This window comes from Sphaerodactylus townsendi, linkage group LG16 (genome assembly GCF_021028975.2).
Source record: "Sphaerodactylus townsendi isolate TG3544 linkage group LG16, MPM_Stown_v2.3, whole genome shotgun sequence".
Taxonomy (NCBI): domain Eukaryota; kingdom Metazoa; phylum Chordata; class Lepidosauria; order Squamata; family Sphaerodactylidae; genus Sphaerodactylus; species Sphaerodactylus townsendi.
The window spans coordinates 30,853,734-30,871,766 of NC_059440.1; the positions used below are offsets into that span (position 1 = coordinate 30,853,734).

Here is an 18,033-nt window from a genome sequence, read left to right on the forward strand (position 1 = left end):
AGACATCTGCTTAACAGGCAGCAGCCAAACGGGCTAATGTAGCTCTCGGCAGAGAGAGAGAGAATGAAGGAATCTGTTCAGAAAAAGAGGATGGCCGACAAAATCCTGCCCCTGTGCGAACAGTCAGGATTTTTGTGTTTCCAGCTGTTATGCCCTAAGGCCCTGGGCTCTCCCGGAAGCCTCCTGCTAAGCCTCAGGATCCCTCCTCCCACCTCCTTTGTGGGTTGGATCCACACTCCACTCTCTCTGGAAGGGAGAGAGACAGAGAAGGACACTGACGGCTGACACAGAAGTGGATGGGAGACACCCAGTGGCAGAAGCCAGAGCCCAGGAAGGAGAAGGACGGGGAGAAGCCATCGAAAGTACCTCATTGGTTGGACACCAGACTTTCTTGTAGACTTCAGCCACAGGGAGGTCCAAGCTGATGATCTTGTTATTCACTAAAAGCTAAAAAAAACCAACGAAAGAAAAGAACAGGGTCATGTGGGCCCTCTCCGTCTTTCACACCCATGGACACAAGACCCACAGAGCAGGGTGTTCCAGTCCTCAGCTGGGGCAGACAGAGACTTGCCCCCAGGCACAGCATCCCGAGCCCCTCCCCAGTTCATGGATTTGAGCAATCATGCATGGGGGTTACCAACATTGGAACCCCCCAAGCCATTCTGTGCCCCACCACTACTACCGCACATAGGGGTGACGTCCCATCTCTGAGGGGCCCATAATGATCTCCAGGTTAAGAAAGACCCCTTACTGCCAAAGGCCCCAGGGAGTTGCCACTATTTCCTGCCTCCCCGATGGGACAAAGGGAACCACCCACAAGATGTCCGACCTACAAGATGTCCTCCAGCTCAGGGGAGAACAGAAGGAGAAACAGCTTTCAGCAGGCTGGCCCTGTGGTTCAACTCAGGAGGTGGCTTCCACAGGACTGGGAAGGACAGACCCCTGCTAGCTCTGACTGTGCCCGCCCCCCTCACCTCCATGCCACTGTCATCCTCCAGCAGGGCAACCAGGTCGCAGTCCTGGCAGATCTTGTTCTTGATGTCCCTCATCAGAGGCCCGATGCCTGGCTCGTTGCTGCTGTAGGGGTTGCCCGGCATCCTCCCTTGCAGGAAGTCCTCCTGCTGCGGGTCCTTCTCCAGAGTGACAAAAAACTCCGTCACCTCGTTCTCCTCCTGAAACACACGGGACACAAAGAAGCATTAGGAGTTCCTGTAGACCCAGAAGAGGAGTCTGGATTTATATCCCACTTTTCTTTACCTTTAACGAGTCTCAAAGTAGCTCGCAATCACCTTCCTTTCCTTTCCCCTCAACAGGCACCAGGTGGGATAGGTGGGGCTGAGAGAGTTCAGAGAGAACTGTGACTGGCCCAAGGTCACCCAGCAGGCTTCTCACGGAGCAGTGGGGAAACAAACCTGGCTCTCCAGATTAGAGTCCACCACTCTTAACCATGATACCATGGTGCCTCTCTTAAAACATCCTGCCACAGAGGAGGGTGCCCACAGAGGAGGGTGCCCAGAGGAGGGTGCCCTCTGGATGAGTCAACAGCTTCTTTCTGGGGCTGGGGAAGCAAATCTGTTTCTACTCTGCACCAGGTATACATACGCTTGCCGGGAGAGGTCAGTACCCTTACCGGATAGATAATACTGCAGAGCCTCTCAAAGATGAAGACGGGCGTCCGGTAGTCATCGAGGCTGTAACGCTTGGCTGTTTCGATGCAGACAGCCATAAAAGCCTTGGTTTCTGATTCTGTCCCTGCCAAGAGGGGGAGGGGAGGGGCTCAGTTTCACAGGGACAAGCAGCTTCGCCTGTATGCAGCGCAAAGACTTCATGCAAGAATCTACAGTGCTGGGAGACCAAGAATCCCTGAATGCTCTCCAGATGCACACAACCTATTTGCTCTACTGCAGAGATCAACATCATACAGCTCAGTCGTTTAGACTTCTGGGGAACACGGCAAGTTGACTGGTTTGTTTTTGAGACGCTCCCGGCTACACTTGGTTGAAAGGGGAGCTTAGGAGCAGCAGAGCAGAGGGGTTACCTGCTCCCCAACAGCCACCTCACTGCCCATCTGGGTGGGGCCGGGATCCCAGCAACCACGCTCTCCGCTACCTGTCGTCATGTCCTCCAGCATTTCGAGCAACATGTCTTGGGTCTCGTCGATCAGCTTGGTCCTCTGCACCACCAGCTTCCTTAGGCACAGGTAGCCGTTCAGAACCGTCCCCACTAGCCGGCTCTTGAAGTGCCGCTTGATCGACTCGACTTCCACGAAGGAGGAGAGAAGGCCTGGGAAGCAAGAGAGAACTCGCCTCAGGATCTGGGCCCTGTGGGGATCCAGAGGAGAGGCTGGGAGGAAGGCCACGGCCACGCTTGGGACATACCTGTGATACTCTTCAAGGCATATCCCTGTTGCAAGTCAGTGCTGAGTGTGGCTTCCTCCAGGGCCAGGAGGCGGGCGATTTCCTAGAAACAGCAGTGAGGATCAGGGGAAGAGAAGGAGTGGTGCAGCCCAGTGGCCCAGACACAAGTCAGGAAACACCCGAGTGTGCAAGGTGGCTTCAACCAGCTCCCCTGTTCACTCGGCCACCGTCTCCCTGCTTGCCAAGTGGGCATAAGAAAAAGACGGCTGAAAGACTGAAGCTTCTTCGTTCACTTTCAGGATTGCAGAGAGCCCGTGTGTGTGTGTGTGTGTGTGTGCGTGCGTGCGTGTGTGTGCGCGCGCATGTTCTGTATATGCCTGTCAATTACTCCTGGCTCTTAGCACTGACTGGGATTCAATAGCTCCTATCAGCCACGCACAAGCAAACAGAGGTCTTGGGCCGGTTGTCCATGCGCTTGGCTCGAGTCCCCCTCCCGTCTTTGCTTTCACAGGAGACTGAGTTCCACACCCCTCCCCCTCTACTCAGCTTGAACTCAGGTGTTTGTGTGGAGAGCTGCATCTGACCAGGTGCAGGGCCAGACCAAGCCTGGTGTGCACGTTTTGGGACCCTACCTTTGTAATCAGGTTGCCCACATAGGGCAGGACCCCTCGGGCTGCCAGGTAGACCTTCCAGCGGGCAGGCTTGATTAGCTTCTGGTAGAGGGCCAGGTACTCTGCCGCGCACTCTCCTGCAACACTCAACTCGTCCAGGTAGCTAAAGGAAGGACGGAGGGGAAGGAAGGCAAATTCTTTGTAAATGGAACCACATCCAGAGAGAGGGGCCCAGACTGCTAATTTCGGGGGCTAACGTGGAACGTGAAGGCAGGGCTTATTTTCTCAAGTTGCGGGTGGAGTTTAGGGGAGCTCCTCAGATGATGGGGGATTCATCAAGGAGATCAGTAATGGCAGAGTAACGGTAGCGGTCCTTGAGGGACCGCCTCAGGGACAGGGAGCGTCAGGAGTGCCGCACCTGGTGAGCAGATCAAGGACTTGCTGCTTCCGGCTTGGGATGGTCGCCAGAGCTTCCACAATGGTGCAGGCGGCCTGCCTGGCAGCCTGGGTCGCAGGAGTGAACAGGACCTACAAGGAAATTGAGGCCGAGAGGTCAGGAGGGGTGCTGAAAAGAGCACACTGAGCAAACAAGAGGCAAGTAGTGGCACTTTGGGCACAGTGCGAGAGAACCAGCCTCCGCCACCCACCTGCCAGGGTCCCTCGCACCTCTCCTTTTCCCCAAGCTCTCTGCCACACCCACCCACCTTTTCTGCATTCCAGAACTGTGTTTATCTCAGCTGCTTTTGGGGGGAAATGAGGGGGAGACCTGGTTGCCCCAAAGTAGGACAGAATCATTCCCCACCAAAATAAACAGAAGCCCATTTGTCAGCTCAGCCCAAGCTGGCCTCCCTCCGCCTCACCCGGCGCAGCCAATTGTTGTGGCCCAGCTTCAGATCCAAGGGGCAGGTCCGCTTCCCCCGCCGGCTCATGAACTGCTTCCACTTCCAGGTGTACTTCTCTGCCAGGTAAAGCTGGCGAAGCTCTGGCCGGCTGGGGGCCTTCCCGTTGGCATCGATGCCTGAAAGTCAGGGTGAGAGTTGAAGCAGAAGCAGGAGGAGAAAGGCCTGGGTGCAGCACCCTGGACCAGATTAAGAATGCCAACGTTCATAAAAGAGCTAGTGCCGTGCAGATGCTCTGCTAGTGAGGGAGGAAAAGGCCACTGAGCCAGAAAAGATGCTCTCTTGTCGTCCAGTTCTTCTGATGAAAGAAGAGTAGGCAGCTCAGAGGCAGCAGAACTGACCGAGGATGGGACGCCTTGCAGAATAGATTAGCTGCACTAGAAGGGAGTTGCCACCCACGTACCATCAAGCACAGCTGAAAATAAAAATCAGCTGTGCTCAAGGAGAACCAAGAGAAAGGGGCAGAATAGGTTTCCCTTCCTCCCCACGTGACTAACCAAGAAGTATGGCCCGTACCTCTGGCAGGGAGACATTTCTTCCAAGCCTCATATGATGCTTTGGGTTCCCTCTTAAGCCACAGCTGGGCCTGAGCATGGATTTCATTGCTGTATGGCTTGACCGTGGTGAGGGAGTCGACGGGGATATCCTAGGAAGCAAAGGGAACATCTCTGTGGCAGCCTCAAGCAGACAAAAACCAGCATGCGTCTGACACTCTAGCTACCCACAGCTCCTGTTTTAGGTATTCCCTAAAAGAACACAGATTTAAAGTGCGATTGAAATAACAAAATAAACCTGTAAACGACAAGCGGAAGCCAAGGAGAATAAAAAGCCCAGCACTAAAAATAAAAACTATCCACAAGAAAGGGTGAACAAATAAATAATTCCCAAACACTGTTTAACAGGCCATCTCATCAAATTTCTTATGTTTACCATAGAACCACAATGGGGAAAAAAGTCCTGAAGTTCTGAAATTGTCATGGAGCAATTTTTTAAAAAGCCATACCTGGAAGGTGCAATTCTGTATAGTTTTACTTGAAAGTAAATACCACATTCAGAAGTGGGACTTACTTTTGAAACAGTATAGAAGGAGAGTTTGGATGTATACCCTGCCTTTCTCTCCTGTAAGAAAACTCAAAGGGGCTTACAAACTGCTTTACCTTTCCCTCCCCACAACAGACCCCTTGTGAGGTAGGTGGGACTGAGAGAGTTAAGAAGAACTGTGACTAGTCCAAGGTCACCTAGCAGGAATCCAGGAGTGGGGAATCATACCCGGTTCTCCAGATTAGAGTCCACCTGCTGTTAACCACTATACCATGATGGTTCTCTAGGCTAAAAGAAGTGAGAACTGGGCTAAGTTTCACCCATAGGTTAATATTCCAGGTATTTCCCACCCCACTCCTGAAATAACCCAGTAGACTGGAAAACATTCATCACAAAAAAGGAACAAACTGCAAACGTGTTCTCAATGTGGAGAATACACCAATTCAGGAATGATGCGGAGCCCAGAAGTACCAGTGGAGAAAGTACCTTGTTCTTCTTGCTGGTTGGGGCAGGCGGTTTGATCAGCTTCTGCAGAATGCGCAAGCACATCAGGGTGATGTTCTCAACCACAACCGGCGTCTTAATGTTCACAGCCATCAGGAAAAGGCTGAGAGCTGGAAAAGAGGAGCAGTCAGAACAAAGGCAGTGCAGAAAACTGGATGGAAAACGTCCGGTAGGATTGCCTGGCCTCCAACTATCACAAGCCAATAAAAAGGGTAACAGCTAACCCTGCAGCTGAGCTCAGGACCTCAGGCAGGCCAAGGCTCTGACTCTCTTGGTCAGCTTCTGGGACTCACCACAGCGCAGCCGCAGCTCCCAGCAGCTGTCCTCCTTGGAGATGGAGTCTGTCAGCAGCAGCATCTCGTACTGAAGGCTGCTGGCCTGCGAGGGAGGGAAGGGGAGAGAGATGGGTCAGGCAGATGTTCCCTTTTGGCCACCCTTCTTTACAGGAAGGCCAGGACAAAAACCAGTTAGACACCTGACCCAGAGAGGGCACAGCAGAACAGGTGGAAGAAACTAAATCCAGGACAGGTGCTTTGCTTCCCTAGTTCTAAAAACAGACCCCCCACAAATGCCCACGCAGGGTTATAATGAGGGCACCTTTGCAGGGAACCTGCTGTCCTTGGAGCCAGTCAGATGCAGCTCCTGCATGTGCCTGGGACCCCAGGGGATCTGACCGTCCTCCCGCCCCCCCAGCCAAAGATGCAGCCAGAGAGGAAGCACCAAAAGCACCGGTCCTCCTCACCAGGTCAGGATTTGCCCAGTGGCCCTTCAGAGCAGCCGACACCTTGCTGATGATGAGGTCGTTCACCTGCTGGGTGGCTTCCGGGTTGTCCCTGTTTTCGGGCAGGGGAGAGAAGCAGGGTGTTAACAGCTCCTGGGCAAGCAATCCCTCAGCACGGCGGGGAAGACGAGACCCACAGCTGGTCTCACTCCAATATGCCTTTCCAGTCGGCTGACACGAGGGAAAGGGCCCTGCTGACACCCTCCCTTGCCATGGGAGCCCCCCTTTGGCTGGAGTCGGCCTTGTTCCCACAGACGGCCCTCTCAAAGGCTGCCTTTTTGGGCAGCATGAGCCCAGCACCAGGCCCCCGAGGAGAAGGCACGGGACACACCTGGTCAGAAGGCACATGAGCTGGCGGACCTCTTCTCGCATGGTGGCCGCCCCACGCCGCAGGTTGTAGTCGAAGAGCTCTCGGATGAGGCCCTGGGACACAAGGATGTGGCGGATGGCGGCGTTGGTGGCCAGCGCCCGCAACAGAGTGATGCAGTGCTCAGTGACGGCCGAGGCGCAGCCGTAGCACTTGGTGGAGGAAGTGTGGCCGCAGCCCAACACAGACAGGGCGCGGTACTGGCTGGCCGTGAAGGTGGGCTGCACTGCGGAGCGGGAGGACTTGCTGGCCGCCTCTCTCTGCTGCAGGTCATACTCCAGGAGCTCCTTCCGCGAGGCAAAGACTTTCTGTGGATGTAAAGAGGAGAGGGGAAGCTCAGGGGGGATGGCAAAGGGAACCAGCCTGCCTGCTAGCTTCAGAGCAGCCCCTATCGTGGCAAAGACAAACCCCCACATTCCAACCAATGACTACGAGGCCTTAGCAGAAAAAATGACAATAGTGCCCTCTACAGGCAACATTCACCCACAACAGCTGCAGCTTAAAGGAACCTTGCAAAGGGGCAAAATCTGAGAAATCCCAAATTAGAGTCTAACAGGGATGTTTTAAGGGACGGCAGCCTCCAGGTACAGCCTGGGCATCTCCTGGAAATACGGCTCATTTCAGATCCTCTGCAAAAACTAGATGCTTCAGAGGGTGGACTCTACGGTCAAGTATGGCCCTGTCCTCCCTCGGCTCCATCCGCAATTCTCCAGGAGTTTCTCAGTCTGGAGCCAACCCCGCTGCCCCCCAAACACACACCAGTGGCCAGAGGAGCCCTGGCAACCCTACATTAAAAAAAAAATTAGCAGCCTACAATATATTGCTTTGAGGTTCAGAGGAAAACAGCGGTTCAGTTTCTATTCTGGCTTTTCTATGATTCAAATCACCCTTGGCAAGTTAAAACAAATTTCGTGTGGTGGGGGTGATGTGTAGCTTTTAAAAGCAAACCTGAACCGCGGGGCTCTCTCTCTCTCTCTCTCTCTCTCTCTCACACACACACACACACATCACATCTATTTTAACCTTAACCTTAGAAAACTAGCCCAGAGAACCAAGTGTTTTAAATCTGCAATATGGCTGTGGAAAACCAGCTTTGAGAAGCAGCAGGAGAAGAGGTCGATGGGGAACAGACCAAGCCCCCTCCTCCTTAAAGCTGGCCTTTCCCCCCACCTGGGTTTAAATGCATATACCTGCATGCAGTGAACCTAAGGATGCTTTAACCGGACAGCTTCCTCAGCATGGGTGGTTTCAAAGCAGGCCTCTCCCCTCTCCCCTCTGAGAGGCCAGGAGCCAAAGTCCTTGGGTTTGCCCAAGAGTCTTCCATACAAGCCAGCTTCCCTTTCCTACCAATTCATGCAGCCAGGGTAGCTGTTTACCTGAATTATCTTGGAGAGCTCATCAAAGGAATTCTTGCAATCGCCGCAATATTCCTGGGCCAGCTGCAGGATGTACCTGTTCACGCTGGCCGAGGTGGAGCCGATGCCTCCGCTGCCGCCAGAGTCATCCTGAAATATGAGGGGGGAGAGAGAATTCTGCCAGTGGAAAAGCAAGAGGGAGGGGAAGTGCACAGAGAAGGGAGAGAAGACACCCAACAATTGGGCACCAAGTTTAAAGAGATGTTCTTGTACCAGCAGGCAACCTGGCTATGCAATGCTCTATCATATAAACTGGCACCCTGTCACGCGATTCTGCACAAACGCAGGACCGCCTGAATCCAGCACATTTACTTAACAAACATCTAGCTCCTTGAAAACCTGAATGACACCTAAGGAACTCTATTCCAGCAATAACTCTTCTTGAGGTTTAAGTTAACATGTTCCCTTCCTCTGAATACCAAATGTCTCCAATTGTACCTCTCCTCTCAGGAACACGCTCCACTGCAGACACTGCCCGTCACAGCACAGTGAATGTGGCTAGAAATCCCCAAACAGAGAAGCAGCAGCTCCCAGGATTCTCTGGCTGGGGATGTCACAACTGCTACACTGGCCTGGGGCTACTGGCCTGGACACGTGAGCCCAGATCAGACATTCAATCTGCCAAACCACACTGTGCAGAACTGAGAATACACCGGTGGCTCATTAACTCCCCCCTTCCCTCTAGAGCTCCCCCCCCCACTTCCATTCCCTCCTCTTCTTCTCTTAGCCTGCAGTGGTCTAATTCTCCGCACTGACAGGCGAGCCCCCACCCCACCCAGCCGGGTGCTCCTTCTCCCTGGGCTGATACCTGTGGTTTTTCTGGTGCTGCCTCGTTCACTTTACAGAGAAGGCTTTCCAGCTGAGGCCGATGCCCCATGAGTTGGTGGTAGACTCTGTCAGCCTTGTCCAGCAGGGTGTTGATGTTGGTCACGGCCTGCAAAGCACAAGAACACAGGACATCATGTTACTTGGGACCAGGTTTCCCCACCCGCAGGCTCAAATGAAGCAGCTGCCGAAGCAACTGCAGGCACTGTGGCAGCTCAGCACGCTCTCTGTCTTGTCTAACTTAGGAACAGCGGATCAAAAAACACTGGTGTTGAGGAAATCCAACGAACAGGAGCTCTGAAAACTGCCCTGCTGCTCTGGAGTAGGCAGGGCTTCTTTCCCACCAGAAGTGCAGAACTTATCCGCACAGTTCTGCTTGTGGACCTCCCCACAACGGGTTCCTCCACTGAGAAAGACTCACAGGGTTAACCTGAGCTTGGTAGCTAGCAAGGAAAGAGCCAAGAAGGGCCCTTCCTGCACAAGGTAACTTGCAGAAGACCGTCCCTCCTTGAATCACCCAGCCCTGGAGGTGGGAGAATCTATGCGAATCCTGGCGTGCCTGCTTTCCATCAGGAGAGGCTCCCCGAACAGCAACTGGGGCCTGGAAGAGCTGCTCTGGGGGAGGGGGCTGCCCTCAACCCCATGCATCTTCAGTTTACAGCCCAGAAAAGTAAAAGTGGCCCAATGCCCCTCCCCCTGGAAAAGGCAACTCACCTTCTTCCTGTCCTCTTCGTTCTCAATGGGATCCACTGCACAGCAAGGCTTGGCGTAGAGCATGAAGTCAAAGCGGGCGTACTTGCAGAAGCCACAAGCGTTGCAAAGGAAGGGGTCCTTCTCATCATAATTGATAGACCTGGGAAACAAGAGGCCCGTGGGCTGGTCAGGCCGGCTCCTGGCCAGAGTTCCCCTCATCTCAGCTGCCCCAGTAGAGGAGATCCAGTAGAAGCAGCTCTGCCCACCCCCACAGCCTTGCTTGGAGCCCCCTCCATGCAGTCTAGATTGCTTTAAGCTGTTCCAGGAACCCATTTGGGGTTGAAAAGCCGGGTCAAAACATCCCTTGCCATCAAAGAACAATTCTCAGAAAATGGCAGAGGGGCTGGAAAACCTACTTCTGGACAGCACCACCGTCCAGGATGCTGATGAGGGGCAAACACGACTGACTCCTCTTCTCTGTTTTAATAAATACATCCTTGCTCACAGAAAATTAACATGTCAGGGAGCTGACACAAAAACTCTGTGCTCCCAGTGCCTAGTTTCCTACACATATGGAATGCCTCCTGTCAAACACCTGCAAACAGAAGCGATACAGGCCAGACACAGCCTGGCTCCCCTCACCCCCACCGAAGAAGGGTGCCCAAGAGAACAAATCTGGGCTCCTGCTGGACAAGGAAGGAGCCACATCTGTCCGGGGGTACCCACCCACCCCACCCTCTCCAGGCCACCCTCTGACTCCCAGAGGACTCCAGCCCACCTGCATTTGTGACACTGGTAGACGTTCTCTCCACAATTGCCGCACACCCCGGGGTTGGCCGGGACGGACGCGCTGCACCGCGGGCACTGCAAAGTCTCCGTAGACGCCTGGTAGTTCTCGTAAAAGTCAGCAAACTCAATCATCAGGTTGGAAGCCACAATGGGCAGTGGCAAGTCAATCTTCACCTCCGTCTGGCCAGGGGTGAGCTGCACTTTCTTGGCTTTGTGCCAGCGGGCCGGCCTGGAAAGGAAGGAAGGAAAGTCAAGTCATTCAAAAGCAGGGGAAGGCCCTGTTGCCAGACTCCCATTCGTGGCAAGCCTGCAATCTGCTGCCGCTGGTGGAAAAATCTTTAAATGGGGCAGGTGGATGGAGACGGGCTCTCAGTTTCACAGCCTCCACTTCTGTGTTGACAGGACAAGAACACAGAAATAAGTTTGAAGCTGTTATCCCCTCCACAGCATGGCTGTGATGAAGAAGAAGAAGAAGAAGAAGAAGAAGAAAGAAGAAGAAGAAGAAGAAGAAAGAAGAAGAAGAAGAAGAAGAAAGAAGAAAGAAGAAGAAGAAAGAAGAAAGAAGAAGAAGAAGAAGAAGAAGAAGAAGAAGAAGAAGAAGAAGAAGAAGAAGAAGAAGAAGAAGAAGAAGAAGAGTCTCTCCTGCAGGAGACTCAAAGGGGCTTACAATCTCCTTTCCCTTCCCCCCTCACAACAAACGCCCTGTCAGGTAGGTGGGGCTGAGAGAGCTCCAAAGAACTGTGACTAGCCCAAGGTCACCCAGCTGGCGTGTGTGGGAGTGCACAGGCTAATCTGAATTCCCCAGATAAGCCTCCACAGCTCAGGCGGCAGAGCTGGGAACCAAACCCGGTTCCTACAGATTAGATACACGAGCTCTTAACCTCCTACGCCGCTGCTGCTCCTTAACCCCAAAGAGCTGCTCAGGCCTTGTGCAAACGATACCCCCCACAGACTTTTAACTCCTTTTTCTTATTGGCCAGGGTGTTTTGCCTGGGGGAGGGTGGGGATGCGGGAGAGAAAGAAGGATGCTTAAGAAAAGGTCTTCTGCGCCTTGGTCTCAGTACCCAGCTCGGAATCTTCCCAGTGTGAAATACAAAAGTGCCTTCTCTCAAGCCTGGCCCTCTAGCCCGGATCCCCTACATAGACTGGTCAGGTCTCTCCAGAGTTCCAGACAGAAAAAGAGATTTCCCAGCCTCTGCTTTCCTGGGAACAGAAGATGCTAGGGATGGAACCGGGGCAAAGGTGTGATCTGGTCCAGAACAGCACATCTGCCCTCCTTCCCCCGCTTACTGAATACCCTGACCAGATTTGGCAAGCTGCCCCTTGAAGGAGGGCATGATCTAGCGGCAGCAGAAACCTCGGCTGTTGTCTGAGGCAAGGAAGAGGGCCTGTTCCCAGCCCGAAGAGCCACAATCCCCTCCCAAGGCCCAGTCCTGCTACAATGCCCGTACTTGTTTTTCAGTTCCACAATGGCCTGCACTGTCCGGTTGTTGTAATACAGGTTGATGGTCCGGACCATCTTGGTGCGCTTCAGGTCCCCGATCTTCACGGTCACTTTGCTGATGGTGTGACTGCCAATGAGCTTCACAACCTGCTGGGTGGTGGTGTACCGGGTGTCGACTTTGATGGAGGAGAGTTTGATGTACTGGAAGGGAAAGCCACGGGATCAATTAAAAACATATTTGTCCCACCCAGCCACACGGAACCAAGCACGCCGAGGCATGCAGCACCAGGCTGACACCGATACACAGCTACTCACGCAGAATGGCACTTCGGGGTTGTTGCAAACGAGGCAAGGATCGCTCTCCAAATAGTAGCCATCAAATTCCACCAGGCCAGAGAGAGTGCTGCAATGGAGAACAGGCACACTGGAGAGCTGGCCAGGTGACTTGGATCACAAAAATGGCTTGGCTACCTAGTCAGGCCCTCTGTCCCCAAAGGCCTACCAGGTGGCTTCTCCCCTAGTATCAGACGCTCGGAGACAGACTGCCCTTGAACACAGGGGAGTCACGTAGCTCTCATGTCTGGCAACTGCTGAGAAGCCTTTCAGTCTAACAAACAGGAATCGTTCAATCCCTTCTGAAAGCGGACTGAACCAAAGGCCTTGTATTGCATGAAGAACTTGTGTGGGGCAAGTGGGGTGAGTTAGCTAGACCCCAAATAGAAGGGTGGCTCAGTCTGCCCTTGATACCAGGCAGAGGAGTGGGGGGGAGGCCCTGGGTGAAGTGCTTTGACATGGCAGAGATCGCTGACCCAGGCCGGGCCTAGGTCAGAACTGCCAAGCCGAGCAACGTCTTCCTAGATCAGTGGCCATGCTGGCAGGGGCTGATGGGAATAGTAGTCCATAACATCTGGAGTGCCAAAGGTTCGCCACCACGGCCCTAGATTGACACCGCTGCTCCAGCCAAGGGGCCTGGCCAGACTCTGCAACCGTGGGTGCCCCCTGGCACACTGGGGAAAGGGGCCTTGACTTGTGAGAAGAGGGCAGGCTGGAGAGACTCACTTGTAAATGTTCGAGTTGGGGTGATTGGTAAGGATGTGGTTTTGCATCCGGAGGATCTCGACAGCTTTTTGGGAATACTCCTTTAGCTGAAACAGAAAGTCAAAGGAAGTCACGAAGAGAAACTTGGGAAGGCTCTGCCTGGACCCAGAAACTCTTCTGGGAGGAATGACTGAATGATCTTTCCACAGTGATTTAAATAACAATCTTACTCAGCAATCATACAATGGTATCCTTCAGGGTACCGGGGATGCTCCACACACTGTTATCTTGACGTCATTCTTACAACCACTTTGTATAATATACCAGCATTGCACTCCACTGCTGAAGATGAGTCAGAAAGCAACTCAACACCAGGGACTGAGGCTGGGGGCAAGGGGGTGTGTGCGTGATCCAGTCTGCACCTTTTTCTCGGTCTGCTGCGTCTTCAAAGAGAAGTAACCCAGGAGGTCCACAAACTGGGCAGCCTTCCGTCCGTAAGCTGGCAGCTCCGGCCAGATGGACCACATTAGGTCCAGAAGCAGCTCTTGCTGGGATTTGTTTGAGTTCCTGGAAGGTGACAAAGGGAGGCGGATTACTACAGGGGCTCCCTGCCACCTTCCCCGCCTTCTGCTAAAATACAGGAACTGCCAGTGGGTCAGTCCTGGGGGCCCTCTTGCAGAAAAGAAGAGGTCAGCTGCAAGATGCCATCCTTGGTCTAGGGTGGGGATTGCAACCTTGGCAGTACGAGGGGCCATGTCCAGCTAGCGTCCCCACACTCACCGGTAGATGTGGAGAGTCAGGCAGTGTGCCTGCCATCGGACTGAGGAGGAGTTGGACTCCAGGAGGAAGCAGCGCAAGAACTGGATCAGCGTCTCCTTGTCGGCAAATTTGTTCAGCTGATTCACCAGTGCTGTGCACAGCTGGTCTTCCTGGCTGCCAGAGCCCTCCCCTGCAAGGTGGGAGGAGAGCATGAACACACGCCCCCAGCCCAGAAACAGTAGGGATGGGATGCTCCATAATCAAGAGACTGGCCCAGTCCAGGAAGCCTACAGCCACCACTCTCTGGCAGAGCAGTTCTGCAGATTCCCCAGGAATGGGAGGAGCAGCCAGCCTCCTAAGGCCGACTCTTCTGCCCTGCCACTGATGAGAACAGCAGGGTTATGGCCTACAGAGAGGCCACAGACCCCCCCCCTCCCCCCAGCTTACCCTCCCTGTCTTTCTCCTTCTCCTCCTTCTTGCTCTTCTTGGCAGAGGACTTGCTCTGCCCGGCCGGCTGCCCAGTCCCAGAGCCAGCAGGGGCTGATGCCGAAGAGCCCGATGACCCAGAGGAAGAAGCGGCCGACAGGACTTTGCTGCCGCACAGAGCGCAGGAGAGCAGCTGCAGGAGGGCTGGGGACACGCCTTCGTCCACCAGGAAGCTGACTTGCAGCAGGAAGTAGAGGACCGCTGAAGAGGAGGAGGAATGGTGAGAGGGTGCAGGAGAGAGAGCTCAACAAACAAGCCCACTGGATTCAGCAAGGAAAGGGAGACTCTGCAGGCCACAGTTTCTGTCAGAGTCCAAGCTTCTGCACCTCACAGCCACAGAGGCAAACTAGGAAAAGCAGAATTGGCTTTTCTCTAAATCTGCTCTCAAAATTTTGTAGTCAACAGATTCCCGCCCCAGACAGTGGCCTTCTGCAAACCGACTGCCCTCTCCCTCCATCACGTGTCCCCGCAAAGGAAGCAGCAGGGACAACATTTGCAAAGATATCTCCTCCCTGTGGAGGAGGGGGGCAAACTGGCAGAGGAATCTGGGATTCTCTAGTTCTAGCACAGACTCTTGTCCCTCTGAAAAAAAAAAACCCTGGGAATCAACTCACAGTCATCTTTGATGCAGAATTTCTGCCAGTTCACCGTCCGCTGTGTGGCGATTTCGGCACAAGCCTTCAGATGCTCCATCTGGAAAACGTTCAGAAGAACGAGGATTGGGAGAAAGAACCAAGTCTGGCTTCCCCACTTGCAGAGAGGTCAGAAAGTTATCTTTCCGGGTACGAGAGAAAGGCCATCAACACCCACCACCCCATTTTTTACGTTCCAGATTATTCTGATCTTGCAAAGTTTGCAGAAACATGCAAAGCTCAAGCAAGCAGTTGAAGAACATTGATACCAAGAGTCCCCAACCGTTTTGAGCCTGTGGGTACCTTTGGAATTCTGACCACCTGGTGCAACCACAAAATGGCTGTCCCAGGCGGTGGAGAAAGCTGTTCAGAGAACGCCCAGATGCAAGGGAAAAAGGGGTAGTTTAAAAAATACAGTGGGAAAGAAGACTGAGGGAGAATAAAGCCAGCACTCTGGTGGCAGCTGCCACTGAAGCCCCCCCCCACCCCCCCACCCCCCACACACACACGGCCATCAGGTCCTGATGGAAGCGGGGAATGGTGCTCTGTCTTTGCACTGGATTCAGCCACATCCCACTGCAAAAACTCAATTACCCACTCCCAGAAATACTACATCTCTGAGTGAGTAATAGATCCAAGCCTGCCTCCAATGAGGAGGCATCTACAGAACAGCAACTCATTCAGAAGCACAGGTCTGGGGTAAGTCAATTATTCTCACATTGCCCCAAAGGTTTCAGGTACAAGGCTGACATGTCTCGAATTTTAAATATTTTTGTTGTTGTTGGGGGAGGGGGGCACACAGTGAACAGTTAGGCAAGTCCACAAATTGGCTTCCGCAAAAGGCAAGGAATAATTCCCTCTCCAAAAGCTTGCAGCAGCCAAAGCAGCGGCTCCCTTTTCCCTTCCTTACCAAATTGATGAGAGTGTCATACTGTAGGGCAGAGCCAGAGCTGGCCGTGACCACGCTCGCCCGCAGGAAAATCCCTTGCTCTTCCAGGAGCTTTTTGATCCCCCGAACGTGGGAATCCAGTGTGTGGAGATCCCGGAGCTGCCGGTACTTCTCCTTTGAGCCGCAGATGAAGAGCAGCAGCTTGCGGACCTGGCGCCGGACGAAGGGCGTCTGCTGGATCATCAGGTACTAAGCGAGGGGAGAAAGAATGGTTCATTGCAACCTCTCTGTCCCAACAAAAGCTGCCTCCAGCCAACACAGATACTTCCCCACAGAAGGAGCATCACAGGCAGACAAGGCGATGCTCCAGGCCACTCGGCTTTTCCCCAGAGACAGAAATATAGCAAGCTGGCTTTCCCGAATCCTGTTATTCCTAGATTTCTCTCTGGCAAAGATTCTACTCAACTTTGAACTGGAAGTTGAACTAGTTTCATCCTGAAAACATGTGATTTTAGGCTTTTAGTATCTTGAAGTCCCCCCCCATAAAACCTCTCCCATTTCATTTTGCCTCCCCCTGGCAAGAAAGCAACAGTCCACCTGCTTCCCTAGGAGCAGTTCCTTTCCTAAACACATCCCTTCCATAAAATTGAGAGGTTCCAGGAGGCCCAAATAAAGACTGCGGCATCAGGATGTTGGCTGTTTTGTACAGCAAGAAATGGCAGCGAGTTGCCTGGTGCTGCCACTACAGATGATCAGAGGATGGTGGAGCGGCTGTGAGCTCCAAAGACATCAGGTGACATCAACCACCAACAAAATCCCATCCAGTCATAGGATACTTTCTACTCTGATGTCATTTGTCACTCAGCTACCAAGGAGCAGCTCTTGGACGGCTATCTCCGACGGACTATTGGCCTCCCAATCGTTGGCTTCAGCATAGCCTCTTTCAGTCATGAGAACGACCCAGAACCAGGCCAGCCTCACATCACTCTACCTCTGACAGGAAGTAGAACCAGGAATGGTCGAAGACTGGTGGCGGAATGCGGGAGTTGGTGTCTGCGATCTTCTTGATCTGGTAGGGCAGCCGCAGGACCATCTCCGTTAAGAGCTGAGTGTAAGCCTCGAACACGTCAGCAGCGTGGCCCTGGAGAGGAGAAAATGTCATCCTTGGGCATGTTTAAGTTTAAGAAGGGGCCATCTGCACAGCCTGGCCATGTGGCTCCAAAGCTTTGGGCACAGGTCTTTGCCAGGTCTCTTACTACAAAGACTTAACTGGGGGTGCCTGTCATCAGTTTAGATAGAAGCAGTTTAATAAATCAGATAGAAGCAGTTTAATAAATAAATCAGTAAGAAGACCAAACATGCGCATGGGGCAAGGGGTTCATCTGTGCACAAGGCCTTGCCTTTGCAGAACACAGCAGGACAAAATGAGACTGCAAAACAGGCAAGATTTTTTAGGAAGTCTCAACAGATCAAGAACGCAGTGGCGAGACTGCTGAGCGGCACGGAGCTACGAGGCAGATCCAAGAACAGCTCTGCTGGCTGTCAAATTCCTTCCAATCCCAACTCAATGTGATAGTCAGCATCTCTACAACCCCAAATGGTTTAGGACATGAGGACTTTAAAGACCACCGGTGCCCACAGAAATCATCCTCAAGGGCTCAGCTGGGAGCATCCCTCAAGTGAGGAGGGAGCCACAAAGGGACAGAGCTGTCTGTGGTGTGTCACCTCCAGTCTGCAAAGCACTCCCCACAATGGCTCACCCGGACACAAGCAGGACAGTTTTCGAGAAGGGCAAGCAGAATACCTTTCTGCTTTGTCCTTGCCTGGAATTTTTAAGACCAGTTTATTTTGGGATTTTGAATGGCACCGGTTGCATTAAAGCAAGAGCCCAGTTCCTTTTAGACAGGGGGGGCCTCTCTCAGCTCTAAACAAAACAGGCAGGAGGCAGGCAGGAACACAAAGATGATGCTACAGCAATGATCAGGCTTTTCTTGGGCTCGCAGAGTGACCCTTTAGAGCAGCCTCGGCCACGTCCGTTTCTGCTGCAGGCCTGCTTGGCTTCTGCTGCTAACTGGGTTGGTAAGAAACAGCCCCGGCCCATTTGCTGCCCTGCTGCTGCTGCTTCTGCAGTGTTTGCCTTTTACACTTTCAGATCTTTATAACTGTAAGAAACTGGAGGGACTATTTTGTTGTCATCTAAGAGAGAGTTGCTAGTGGCAGATTAAACAGGCAGAGTATCAATCGATCAATCAATCGTCACAGTGTTTACAGGTTGGCTCTCCCTCTGGCTTTGGGGCCTTTATTAACAACATGGACACCCTCATATATCCCAAGGTTCACAGCCAACCAATAAGAGTCAGCAGCCTGTTATAAAAATAAACAAAACTACTGCTTCCTTCCCTACTCTTGTTTTCTAATATCTTCCCTGGCCGGAGACTAATGGTCACACCCCTATCCTTGAGAGGAGCAGAGTGAAATCCAAGTGGAACGACTCAGTACCAAG

The 18,033-nt window shown here is 53.0% G+C and overlaps 1 protein-coding gene across 1 annotated transcript in view; it reads right to left on the reverse strand.

Moving 5' to 3' along the window:
• The window catches only part of UBR4 (ubiquitin protein ligase E3 component n-recognin 4), an 84,465-nt gene that overhangs the window by 14,686 nt on the left and 51,746 nt on the right, over positions 1-18,033 (reverse strand). Inside the window, 26 exon segments of the mRNA XM_048519425.1 lie at positions 367-447; positions 975-1,172; positions 1,631-1,752; positions 2,110-2,283; positions 2,379-2,460; positions 2,990-3,131; positions 3,387-3,496; positions 3,829-3,986; positions 4,384-4,513; positions 5,395-5,522; positions 5,706-5,790; positions 6,155-6,245; positions 6,525-6,868; positions 7,937-8,065; positions 8,784-8,909; positions 9,515-9,653; positions 10,272-10,511; positions 11,734-11,927; positions 12,042-12,129; positions 12,786-12,871; positions 13,187-13,331; positions 13,545-13,713; positions 13,971-14,210; positions 14,624-14,702; positions 15,552-15,779; positions 16,522-16,671. Coding sequence (XP_048375382.1) covers positions 367-447; positions 975-1,172; positions 1,631-1,752; positions 2,110-2,283; positions 2,379-2,460; positions 2,990-3,131; positions 3,387-3,496; positions 3,829-3,986; positions 4,384-4,513; positions 5,395-5,522; positions 5,706-5,790; positions 6,155-6,245; positions 6,525-6,868; positions 7,937-8,065; positions 8,784-8,909; positions 9,515-9,653; positions 10,272-10,511; positions 11,734-11,927; positions 12,042-12,129; positions 12,786-12,871; positions 13,187-13,331; positions 13,545-13,713; positions 13,971-14,210; positions 14,624-14,702; positions 15,552-15,779; positions 16,522-16,671 — 3,858 coding nt within the window.